The 12,875-nt window shown below is 39.5% G+C and overlaps 1 protein-coding gene across 1 annotated transcript in view; it reads right to left on the bottom strand.

The window, feature by feature from the left end:
• The window catches only part of cdh13 (cadherin 13, H-cadherin (heart)), a 1,035,536-nt gene extending 1,023,150 nt beyond the window's left edge, over nt 1-12,386 (bottom strand). The window contains exon 1 of the mRNA XM_059651748.1: nt 12,111-12,386. Within this exon, the coding sequence (XP_059507731.1) occupies nt 12,111-12,155 (45 nt within the window). The 5' untranslated portion in view covers nt 12,156-12,386. The remainder of the gene's footprint in view (nt 1-12,110) is intronic.
• Between the last annotated feature and the right edge of the window lie 489 nt (nt 12,387-12,875).

Genomic DNA, 12,875 nt, shown 5'->3' with positions numbered 1-12,875 from the left:
CTTTCTTTCCTTCGTGCTTTAACTGAAATGTTTAAATAAATTCTGTTTTCTTTCAAGCTCAGTGGTTTGACCAGTTTCATCACACCTGGAATGCTCACTTAATGACTACCATTAAAGAAAAATTTAGGGTCTAGGCCACCTTCCGAAAACATTGAGAGGGCCTGGCTAGTCCATTACACATTCCACAATACAGTGTGCTTGGCATAAATAAAAGCAGTTTTGCAGAAACCTATGAGAATCACATCTATTCATTCGCTGCTGCTACTTCTACTAACTGAAACAAACAATAAACTTCTACTCTTAAAGTTTGGATTGCAAGAATTCCACAAAACACTTGGTCTGGGATGAATTACAAAATAGCAAAACTGCTGCAGCCATTTTATGCACAGAATGATCCACAATTAGCAACAATTTGAAAGAGTGGTTCGATGCTACTGATCAAGGGAGAAACTTCAGCTAGGACAGACAGCTTCCTACTTCTCTTGGAAAAATGCGACAGAATACATTACAAAGATCAGTTGTGGTAAAGTTAATATCAACCTTGAGTTATGATGGCTGTTCTGACAATACAGCACTGTGTCCACTGTAATCTCATCCTGGGTTGTGTGTTAAAATGCCAATGGAATTTCGCTCTTTAGTCTTTAAGGGGTGCAACTCAACACCAATTCCTGGATTTTGGAAGAAGCAGCTTCATGTGAGGAAGGCCAATGCATAGAGTTTTGTCTTCAAGCTAACTTTATGTCGTTATGAGACCAGTAGTCAAATCAGGGATTGTCATTATCTGCAAAGAAGTTTTATAGAAAACAGCAAAGTAAAGGCAAGGCCAGCCAGCACAATGAAACTAGATGGGGAATGAATTACTCTACTAATTGTCTGAGAAATATTCTACTGTGTAGAAGGAAACCAATTGGCAAATGAACTATGGTACATTAATGTTGTTAATTTGAAGAGTTTTCTATGGTAATTTATGTTTATTAATATGGATAATGCCTGTATTCAAGAATAAAAATACATTTTAACTTAGTCAGTCTTGTTATGAAGAAATCCCAGACATAGTTACACAGCAGAAATGCTGAGTAAACAAGCACCAAATAGACTGTTCTAGCCTAGTCTTCTCTCTAGTCTTTTAGAGAGCACCATAAAATACTAAGAACATAAATAGCATGAAAACTGGAAGAACAGTTGGCATACAGAATGTGGGCAATATGGAAAATGATGTTTAAATTGGATGAAAGTTGTCTAATAAGGGGACAATTTCTAAAATGCACAGAATGGCATTGACATGGAAGGTGTATCTGGTCCTTCTGGCCTTTAGTGTAGAGTGTGGATGCAGTAAGCTTGTTTGGCTTGAATGGAAATTGGGGAAAAGTCTAAACAAAACTAATTTTGATTCAAGTATTACAAGCAAGACATTTTAAAAAACCCTGTGTTAAATCAATAATAATAGATATGAAATTTGCTTAATACCGAAAATTTGAGTTCATTAAGATCTCGGTCACTGCAAAATTAAATTTCACCAGTCATCTGTGGTTGTTTCGAGTTGCATTGCATTCCCTTACAATCACAAGTAAAAAATAATCAAAGTCAAGAGATTCAGTGCACCAGCAATACTGAAAACAGATAAAGGAAAATGGTTTGAGTTTTAAAATCTCAAATGTAACATTACGTATGTAGAAAATTGAGGGGAGAAGCTCCACAAATTTTAAATGCAAGAAAACAGTAGTTCTGATTTTTCCACATATTATAGTTCTAGTCATTTGCAATACAAGGATGGCATTTGAAATGGTGCAAGTTTTTACATTTGCCATATGTAACACAGGCTGTCGCTATCTTTTGAATTAAAAAAAATGGTGAAAATAGTTTGCTCAGCAGATCCAAATCATAAATGTTGCAATAACATACTTGCTCAGCTTACGACTGATGACTGGAATTAAAATGCCTTGGCAGTTGATGCACATTTACAAATATTAACAATTGGAGCAGCAAATAACATTTTCTGAATTGACTGTTGTAAGAACAATTCTCAATCGGATATGTTTGCAGATTCTGGGCATCTAATAGAAGGACAAAATCATTAAGGCGGCAGTCTTTTTAAAGTCAGATGTTCCCAAGTATGTTGCCACTCATCACACAGAAGTGAACTTCACCAAATCTGGTATGCAGCCATTATGCAAGTAATTTTCTGGACAATAAAATGTTATTGGAGCAGACAAACTGTATGATGCCCAAAGCTCTGCTTCAACAGGATGTCTGGAAAATGTGAAGTGATATGAAGGCTTTCGACGTTGATAATCGTGCTCAAGAGCACTAATGACAGAGGAAACCGGCAATGTCACTTCTGGGAGAATATGTGCCAACATGATCACATGGTAGTGGCTACAATGCCTTGGCAACAAGTGCCAACACAAACCACAACCCACAATGATAGCAGATAATTCATGTTGGTACAGCTAATCTCCATCTCACACTCAATGTCATAGTTGTCCAAATGAATTGTTTATGATGTTTTCAGTAGATTCACTGACACTTATTATTCTCACTGGTACAAGGGCAAGCTGCTGACATGATGTGAGGAAGCATTCCCTCAGAGATCTTCAACGGATGATTGGCAAGAAAAATAAAACCCAAAAATAATAGCTCGTTGCATTACATGTGACATTTGATATTCTGTTGAGATAGCAGGCACAGCTTAACAGAAATTTTGCATTATTTCTAATGGAAACAAAGCATAAGTAACAAACACAGGCCAGAACTGATTCAAACAATGATTTGCTCTGTGCAAGAGCAATTCTTTGTATTTTCTGAGGAAGGGTCACTGGACCCCAAATGTTAACTCTGTTTTCTCCTCCACAGATGCTGCCAGACCTGCTAAGCTTTTCCAGCAACTTTGTTTTTGTTCCTTTATATTTTGATTGGCTGTGCTTGTCTCATGAAGTTGGTTAACTTTTTCGGTCCTAACGGGGAGAAAACAATAACACCTCATATGCTGTGCTTGTGACAAAACCTGCCTTTTACACATTAGCCTCTTCAGCCTGCAGCCAAGTACACCATATGAAGCTTTCCATCTCCAAAAATTTGATTTGCTGTTTGTCCAACATCTTACTCAGACGCAAGAACGCTAACAACATATTCCATGCTTAAGAATTACTGAAATGACTATTACAGTGAACACAATTTGTGTGCTCCAAAGTAACTATCAAATCTGGTGCCCTTAGTTGACATTTGAATTCAACCCATCATAGGTAAGTTGGCACGTTATTAATTCTCAACCAGTCCAATAGGTGGTGCTCCTATCTCAGGAGTACACTTGGCAGTTCGGCTCACCCGACAGTTGAATAAATGTCACAGGTCACTGAAAGGCTTCAGTTACTGAACTTATGTTAAAATCTGAGCTTGCATCTATTTGCCGTGCAGATGGAAGAAAGTTTGCCTGTAGGTTAGTGACATTGCAGAGATTCAATAAAATGGTAATTCATCAAAAGAAGCAAATTATTTTCCCTGATTTGTTACACAGCATCATTAAATCTTATGTCATACAAGAATTAAAATAAAAATCTCATGTGGCTAGTCATTAGTTATCTAGACATATAACGGATTATTGTTCAGCAACTTTAACAACCTCATCCCTATTCCTCACAGAATGAAACTCAAAGGACTGGTAAATTTAAAAACTGCATGTTTCAAGTGAGTTAAATTTCTTAAAAGTTACTTTCAATGGCTGTAATGAACCTCATCAACAGTCTAATGAGCTACTTAATATTTAAATACAATAGGCTATTTATTTGAAAGGATAATGCCTACAACAAAGTTCTCAGTAAAATCAAAATAAAATGTTGCTTAACAAAATCTGATATATTCAATTTTGTATGATTAAAAAGAAACAGAAATGATGGAATACAGCTACTTCACATTGTCAATGCAAATCCTAAAATTTTGTGGACACAGATTGAGGAAGATTGAAATTTGGCATGAAATGCTTGTCTGGACAAATATTTAGCGTTCTCATTACAGAAAATAAATTCTAATGCTTATAGGGTTACCGTCAGCAACTCAACAGCACCACCACTTCCTCAATGGGAATTAGAGATGAGCAATGGAGTGGTGATAGCAAGGCAAACATATCCTGAGAACAATTTTGTATTCCAAGATACACGACCAGATGTTGCTGACAACAGCTAGTGTAATAACAACAAAATATATTTTAAAATTCAGAGGATATGGGCATCACGGGCTGGAGCAAAAATGTATTGCTGATCTCTAATTGCCGTCAGGGAGTTGGGAGTGAGCAGCTTCCTCAAAACATTGCAGTTCATTTGTTGTGTATACACCCACAGTGCTGTTAGGGAGGGAGCTCCAGGATTTTTTGACCCAGTAACAGGGAAGGAACTACAATACATTTCCAAGAATGGTGCATCTTTTGGAAGGAAACTTGGATGTGATAGTATTTCTATGTAGCTTCTGTCCTTGTAGATGGTAATGGTCATGGGTTTGGAAAGGTGATATCTAACGGAACCTCAGTGAACTTCTGAAATGCATCCACTGCCACTGTGTGTTGATGGCAGAAGGAACGAATGTATGTGGATTTGTTGTCAATTATGTGGCTGCCTTGAGCAGTGTTAGGATTCAGCATTTTTGGAATTGCATTCATCCTGGCAAAGTGGTGATTATTCAATCTCACCCAAGTTTTGGGGAGGAGTTGGGAGACAAGGCACTCATTGCATGACACCTAATATGACCCTCTCCTGGGGGGACAGTATTTATTCGGCTAGTCCAATTCATTATCTGGTCAATGGTAATCTCCAGGGTGTTGAAAGTGTTCATTCATAGTAATGCCAGAGAAAGTCAGAGCATGGTCTGTCTTGCTGGAGATGATTATTGCCTGACATGCCTGTTACTGGTGAGATTGAGATCAAGACTCTCAGTTGTTAGAAGTCTCAAGCTGCATGCTGCATCATTAGTGGATGCTAGTAACGAACAACGGAAATGTATTTTCATTTGCTGGTACTGTGCACACATTTCTCAATTTAATAAATAGAAAAATTCTATCTAAGTCACAGTAAAAATCATAGGAAACCTGAGCTAAAATTTATGAAGCAATGTCTAGTTTTTAAATTTTATATTTCAGTAATGCTTCCAAATAATTTAGTATGTTCAGTTTCTAAACTAAGTCAATTATCGAAACACCCCAGGGCAAGATATCATGGTTTCCAATACAATAGAACCCAAAGCATAATTTAAGATTTGTGAATAAAATATTCCTAAACATTGTTAACAATGCAAGACCGTGTGAGGCAGGTGTTTTATTTAGTCCCCTTCAATTTTAGGAGAAACAGAATAAGCTGGACAAGCCCATGTATAAATCATTATAAATGCCAGTTTTCACAACTTGACAAATTCTCAGGCACAATCAGTATGGACAGAACACAGCTGCTGCAAGAAGTGAGGAAAGAGACTTGTTGGTGATCAAGCAGGATGTTGAGGAGGCTTGATTTTCAGTTCAAGTTAACTGGACTGGGGATTTAAAATATTTGTAAGTCACCACAGCAGGCCTTGTGGTTGGAATTCAGTTCAGGGACTTTTTTTTAAAGAAAAGTAGAGACTTTCCAAAGACAATTGGAGACTCCTATTTGAGTGGCAAGAACGAGAGATCCGACGTGCAATCCTGAATGAGCAGAAATTTCCTCCAGTGAAATGTTATGAATGAAGATTGAAGCCATTGTGTGGAATGCTCCACAGTGAAGGGGGACAAGAGTGTATAAGTGCAGATTTCTTATAAAAGTACAGTTTTCTCCCAGATCTATAGTAAGGGACAAATATATAGGGAAGAGTTAAAACTAAAGATTGAAAGAGGACTTGCTTGCAGCTGCAGAGACAGGCAGCTAGTTGCAAGATAGTTCCCAAGGGAACAGGCCATGGGATGTTCCAGGTGGGAAGCAATCTAACCCACAGGTGTTAGTTAGAAATCATACAACACAGGTTATAGTCCAACAGGTTTATTTGAAATCACAAGCTTTCAGGACCTCAGTCATTCTTCAGGTGTTAGTGAGAGAGATTGTATCAAACACAGATTTTATATGTAAAAGATCAAAGGTTCACACCATTGATGAGGATGTACTAAACAAACCTAAGATGCTGTTCAATCTTTACTCAGCTAAAAGGATTTAATTGATTATGTTTAGTACATCCTCATCAATGGTGTGGACCTTTGATCTTTTACTTATAAATTCTGTGTCTGATATGACCTCTCTCATTAAAACCTGAAGGTGGACTGAGGCTCCGAAAGCTTGTGATTTCAAACAAATCCTGTCGGTCTATAACCCAGTGTCGTGTGATTTCTGACTTTGTCCACCCCAGTCCAACACCAGCACCTCCACATCATGTAAACGTTAGTGGCAAGGGGTTAGGGCTAGGCACGATGAGTAACTTCATGTTTATTTTTAATAAAGGTTTCAATGGACAGTAGCCCCTACCTAGTGTGATAGCAAACTGGATAGTAACTAATATAGTTAAGGATTGTGTCAGCCTGTTTGTGTAACAGTATAAAAGAAGTACTTTCTTGCCATTTTATTCAGAGTTAAAACTCCTGAATGAGTCTTGAACACCCCTGCCCCACAACTACACCAGAGTTTTATTAAATAAAGTTCACAAGAGCTGCTTTACTTTGCCACCTGACTCTCTGACTGCCTTTACAGGGGTCACTCTTACAACAGATGACCTTCCAACTTGATATTCATATCATCGTAAAGATCCACCTGTCTACTTCTATAATCACTGGACTTCACCTGCTCTCAGTTCACCTGTTGCTGAAACCCTTATTCATGCTTTCATTACCTCTAAAGTGGAGTATTTCAGTGCACTCTTCATTAGTTCCCCACCTTAAACTTCGGATCATTTATAATCCTGCTGCTCATATCTTTAACTTGAAGCACTTCCCATTGCACCATCACTTGTGCAGAATTACCTTTTTTTTGGTCTCAGTAAAGTTTTTTTTAAATCCGCTATTTCTTCATTTCCAAAAATCTGTTGCTTTGCCCTCCCCATATCCTCACAGTCCTATAACCTGACAGTATCTAGCCATTTAAGCCTGCCTTATTACAAAACCACAGCTAATTGTGCTTATATTTGTCAAGGCCCTTCTTCTGCCAACTCTCCTCTACATGGCTTTCAAAATCTCCTTTAAGTCATTCCTAATACACATATTTGACCAAACTTTTAGTCATCTGATGTCTCCTCAGATGACGATGTCATATTTTGTTTCATGCTGCTCTTATGAAAGCATCTTGAGCCACTTCATCATGGTGAAGACTGCAGAGTTTTAGTTGTAAAGCATCTTGTTCTTCCCATTCAAACAATAATCTTGCTGCAGTTCCATCCAGAAACAATCCCAATCCAATCCACTGGATTGGGCTAATTTGGGTTGCCAAAAGTGAGTTATGATTGAAACATCAATGTTATATCCTGATCAATTGAGTATCACACATGTATTCTTCACAATGTAATTATATAAGTTAACTATAGAAGAAAATTTCCTTTACAAATAAATAGGTTTGTAATCTTAAAACTCCAAACAATTTGCTTGACAACTAACAATTTGCATGACGGCTAACATTTTTCAAAATGGTCCCTTATTTAAGGCTGGCTGACAATAAAATGGTGTAGTCTACTTTCAAGTTAGGAATTGGAGACCAGTGGGAATAATGCTCCACCCTCTCACTCAGTGAAAGGTTCTCAACTCAAGATGTCTGGGACAGATTCAAGTTCATTCTTAAATGGAGATCTTTAGCACAGGACTCCCTATAATTCAACACAGTTGGCACAGAACCAAAAACTCAAACTACGGTGATTCTGAATAAAGCTGGAAATGAAAGTATGAAAATGTACCCTGACATGAATTCTAAAGGGATAAGAGAGTGGTTTTTCTGGGCATGACTGAGAACAAAATACTTTGCTCCAGCTAAGATTTTATACTTGTTTGACAATGTAAACGAAGTCTTATTTTTGTAACTTATTGGTTTTCGAGATGAAAGACACCATGGCCATCCAATTTTGCCATTGGTCAATACTCCCTTCTTCCTCACCAATTCCCACTGATATGTTGGTTACCCTCTGGCATTTATTTGAAAACATGTCCATTGTGTTTATCAGGTGAACACAAACATCCAAAATAGTTCGAACAGGAAAATGGGATCAATATTTTATTGCCCAAAACAACTGAAGCATTTTCTTAAAATTCAGTCAACTTTCTTTCTGCACTATTGACTTCAGTTGCAGAAATGTACATTGGTGTTTTCCATTAACATTCAGCAAAATAGCTTTGGAATAAAAGAAAAGTGATATTTCATTCAAAAACAAGTTGACATTAAGAAATTCATCAAGACTATTATTCAAATTTTGTGTTTTCATTTCATTCGACATTAAACATCCAAGTAGCTCGTTTCAGCAGTCTTTGCATTTATAGCAACTCACTAATACAGTATGAAACACACTAAGACTTACTACAACAGTTGACATGGCATTTTTCTATAACCATGTGCTATGTTTGTTAGCTGTCATGCTTTAAGCTTGGTACTTGCTAGGTCATCTCTGCTGCAAACATTTCACAAATACTACATGACCCTCACTATCATGGTTTGAGGCCTTGACCAGCAGTCCTGTTGCATAGTCACAAAACTAAGTTTGATTAAACAATCCAGATAAAAAAAGTTGCATAGATATTTTTCCTTTTTTTTTTAATTGGCACAAGTGCAAGTTGTAATAAGTCTTACTCATTCATCCTAACCATGTAGGATTGGAGATAGCAAGAACTACACATGTTGGAGTCTGGATCAATACTGACAATCATGACTGATGAAGAGTGTAAACCCAAATCATCGACTTTCCTGCTCCTCTAATGCTGCCTGACCTGCTTTCCTCCAGCTCCACACTGTAGGAATGGACCCAGTTATACCACTTAAACAGCTGGACCAATGGATTTATTATACTCCAAAACACAACTCAAGTCCATTGACTGCTCTCTTCTGCTTTTGGTCGGCAGACCAAAGCCACGGGTCTCATTCTTTGTCCAGGGTGAAAGTTTCCCTCCGGTGCTCTTATGTATGATTGGCTAAGATGTGAACACTGCTTTTTGGATATGCTCATTGGCTCCTGTAAGTTCAAATTCTGAAATACTTCCAAGCATACGTGAGTCTGCCTGGTATTTCCCAGAATGTGAATGTACTACAGTAATGCACAAGTATTAAGCATTATAAAAATTAAGCTTAAAGTCTGACAGTGAGGGAAGATGATGGGATCTTCATGCCGAGCCATTGGAGTATATCCTGCCACCATACTGTGAAGGCATTTCACATGTGCAAGTGAAAAGAATTGCAGGGCTATTGGGTAGAGTGGGTAGATGGGAATATTTGGAAGGATTGAATCTGTCAAAGAGCCAGCATCAACATGATGGGCCAGGTGTCCTCCTGTGTTCTATGTTCATTCTCTGCAGAATCATTCTGAAACAAGACTTGGTGTGAAAGTAAACAGAATTTGGTACAGTTAATTCTAACAAGGGCATTTAATTTGATTTCCCTCCCCGTCATTAAATTTTATTCTATTCATATTTTTCTTGTGATGAATTCAGGGCAGAAGCACCTTACTCCAGACAGCTTCGTCTTAAATTTATTCTGCTATTTGGACACAAAGAGAGAGAAATACCGAGAGAAAGTTGCAGCATACAACTTGTTACATATGAAGTGGTGAAGACAAATAGCGGAATAAATTTAAGACGAAGCTAGACAATCAGACGCTAAAATAGCTAGACTGACTGATAAGTAATTCAAAAAAAATCAGAAACACTGAGAGCAAGTGGGTCGTGTGTGACCTGCATCGTGCTAACTTGATTTGTTTTCACACGGCCATTTCGAAAGTCAAAATGCTGGCAACTTTATAAATTAAACCATAATATTATCTAATAAATTCCAAACAGCATACAACACCGTGCAGAATCTCCTGACAGAAAGGAATTGCCGTATACAGGTGCAGTTTTAAATGTGCATTGGTAACAGAATGCTAATTGCTGTTATTTTAAGACCTCGCTGCCAAGCCTATTGCCTTGCTTCTAAGCAATTTCCAACAGATGGTTTACAATGTCCTTAAAGTCTTAGATGCGTAACACTCGAAACTTTATTTTTTAAGCAAAACTTGGAATAACTTTGCGACATGGGAGAGTCTCGAGATATTGTAAATGTACTGCTTAGAAGAATTTACACTTTGTTTTATAACTACGACACAAATTGAATATTTCAACATGAAAACATTGCCTGTTGCCCTGAAGGACCTGATTTAGCACTGCGAACGAACGCAATGGTTCACAAAAAAATCCCAAAATAATCTGCTGCGCCACCTTCTGATAGCAAATGGACCTGTCTTTTAACCAAGTTTTAGACTCGAATGGATTATTTCTCAGCTCGAAATATTTGTCGGAGCATCTGTGAGCACTGCATTGCTTACAGTAGTACCAAGGCTTTTGTGCTGGTTGTGTGTTTCTTTCTACTGTGGAAAGAAGGGAAGGGACTGGAGAATTCAGTAACTAGATTTCTATTCTAGAGGATCAAAGAAGTCGCCCAAGTTCACACTCAGTTTTTAAAAAAATGTTGGTCTGGTCCTGCCTAATATTTTCATCATATCTGCTTTACACCTCATCGGAAAAGCGTATGAAAAAGCGGGAGCGAAGTAAACTTGCAGGTGATGGCTTTGCTGAAGGGGGTGAGCACTGTACCAAGCCGGTGCTGGGGAGGAAGTGACTCCCAGCGCCTCGCACACAGCCAGCTGAAGAGCACAGTGAGGCAGAATTCCAGGCAAACCCGAAACTGCTTCTGTTTAAACAAATGCAAGTGGTTGCAAAAGAAAGAGAGAGAGTTGGGGTTCCTGGAAGTTCCGGGGGTCTTCCTAGTTCATGGGTGAAATGCAAGATCTAAAATTCCCACCCTCCTATCAGTTCTACAGTTGACATTCTATTTAGGTACAGCTCCAGCCAAGTTGAAGTTGTTGAACACGGCTTGGAAGAGGCAATTGTTGATCACGCGGTGCAGTTTGTCTAAACATATCCCAAGATATTTGGGACACACAGTCTAAGTGCCCTCTGTCTGCTTTGGGTTAGGGTTCTGTGTTTGAATGCAAAGGGAGTGTGTGGAGGAAATAAAGGTGCGGGGGAGGGGCTATGGAGGTTATCGATTGGAAAACAAAGACACATGTACAAGGCGATGCGATAACGAGTGGCAGACGCTGACAGGGGAACCGAGTCGTGCTCTCCATTTCGCGAAAAGTCACGCATTCAGTTAAACACAGAGACTAAAGGCCGTGCTATCCGTGCGCAATCTCCAGGATCATTCATTTTCACAACACGCGACTTCACATTGTGTGCCTAGATTCAGTTCGCTAGGGAAAACAAAACTCACCCCTCAATTGTCTGGGAGTTAAACCTTTTAACGCAGCCCCAGCTTAGTGATCAGACACCCCCTCCCAAGTATATTCCACCTACTGGTGCCCCAAGCCCTCTTGAGATTCGCCTCTCTCTCCGACCCTTTTCCTTTAAACATATAATCATGAAACATTCGAGCTGCGTTGATTGACAATGACTCATGGCCGAGTGGATCCGTTACATTTCTCCCAGCGCAGTATGATTTCATCCAGCGGGAATTTTACAGCTAAAATGGAACCAAACTTCTTTATAAAGAGAGACAGGGAGAGAGAGCCAGCTTTAAAAACTGGTTTCTTAGAAATTCGCGAGTTGAACCCTCCGACGCTGTGAAGTTGAAATCTCACGTGTAATTTAATTTCCACACCCACCCTGAAGAAAAGACGCTTGGTCGGGGAAAACCATTCAGGTTTAAAGGTTAAACTCTCGGCAAAGGCTCTCTCACCTCGCTTGGCTAGAGAGCCAGCCGAGAAGTGTTTTGCCTTAAACGGGTTGTCAGGATCCAGTTCAGTTACACTGCATGGCTTAATCGTGGGCACTCCGTCTCGCGATTTTAATTCCTACCTTTTCTTCTATGGAGAGTTTTAAGGGAAAAAAAAACAAATGAAACAGGAACGGTATGAACTGCATAGTGGCTGGAATCGTCCTCACTTACCTGGACAAGAAGAAAGGGTAGCGTTAGTTGAATTTTGAGCTCCATATCTGCCGCCTATAAGGTCCTGTAGGTTTCATTCATGCACCGGCTAGCACAGTGCATATTTTTATACAGAGCTGTGCTTCAGGCTGCCTTGAAACCCAGCCAACTTCTCAAATAGATCTGCAGCATCATCACTAAAGCGCTGGGCGGCTACTTGAGTCTCCAACCAATGGCTTTTCAGAGGATTCCGTGCAAAAGCAACACCAGAAGAATTTCGAGGGGAGGGGAGCGAAGGGAATATATTAATACACTCGCGGCGTCCCCACCTCGGACATTTATTGTGAGATGCGGAGTCCAATGTGAAGTACCTTCAACCCCGACCGTTACCGCCGCAGGAGTGTGGGCTGACAATTCTCTCCCACATGAGAGGGTGTCATCGCGGGGCTGAGGGTCGACCACCCCCGAGATAACCTTGCCAGCAGCTAGCCACTGATAGTGCAGTCACCAGGCGGACATGAACAAGCTGGCTGCTATTAAAAACAACTTATCCGTCAGGTCTGCCCAGCACCATAACGGGAATGCCAGGATCGGATCTCACCTCTCCATCCATAAACCAACCAGCCCTGTAATCTCCTGAGAGAGGATATACATTTTGGACAGTTCTTCTGCCACTCTTTCTGTGTAACAAAGCCAATCCAGATTAAACAAAGAACACTCCACTAATCCTGGTCTCTTGACCCTTCCCATTGCTCCATTTTGTGTAGTCGGTGCCCCCCAGTTGGT

The sequence above is a fragment of the Stegostoma tigrinum genome, chromosome 16, assembly GCF_030684315.1.
Source record: "Stegostoma tigrinum isolate sSteTig4 chromosome 16, sSteTig4.hap1, whole genome shotgun sequence".
NCBI classification, from domain to species: Eukaryota; Metazoa; Chordata; class Chondrichthyes; order Orectolobiformes; family Stegostomatidae; genus Stegostoma; species Stegostoma tigrinum.
The sequence above is the reverse complement of the archived record's forward strand: the minus strand, read 5'-3'. Positions and strand labels throughout refer to the sequence as shown.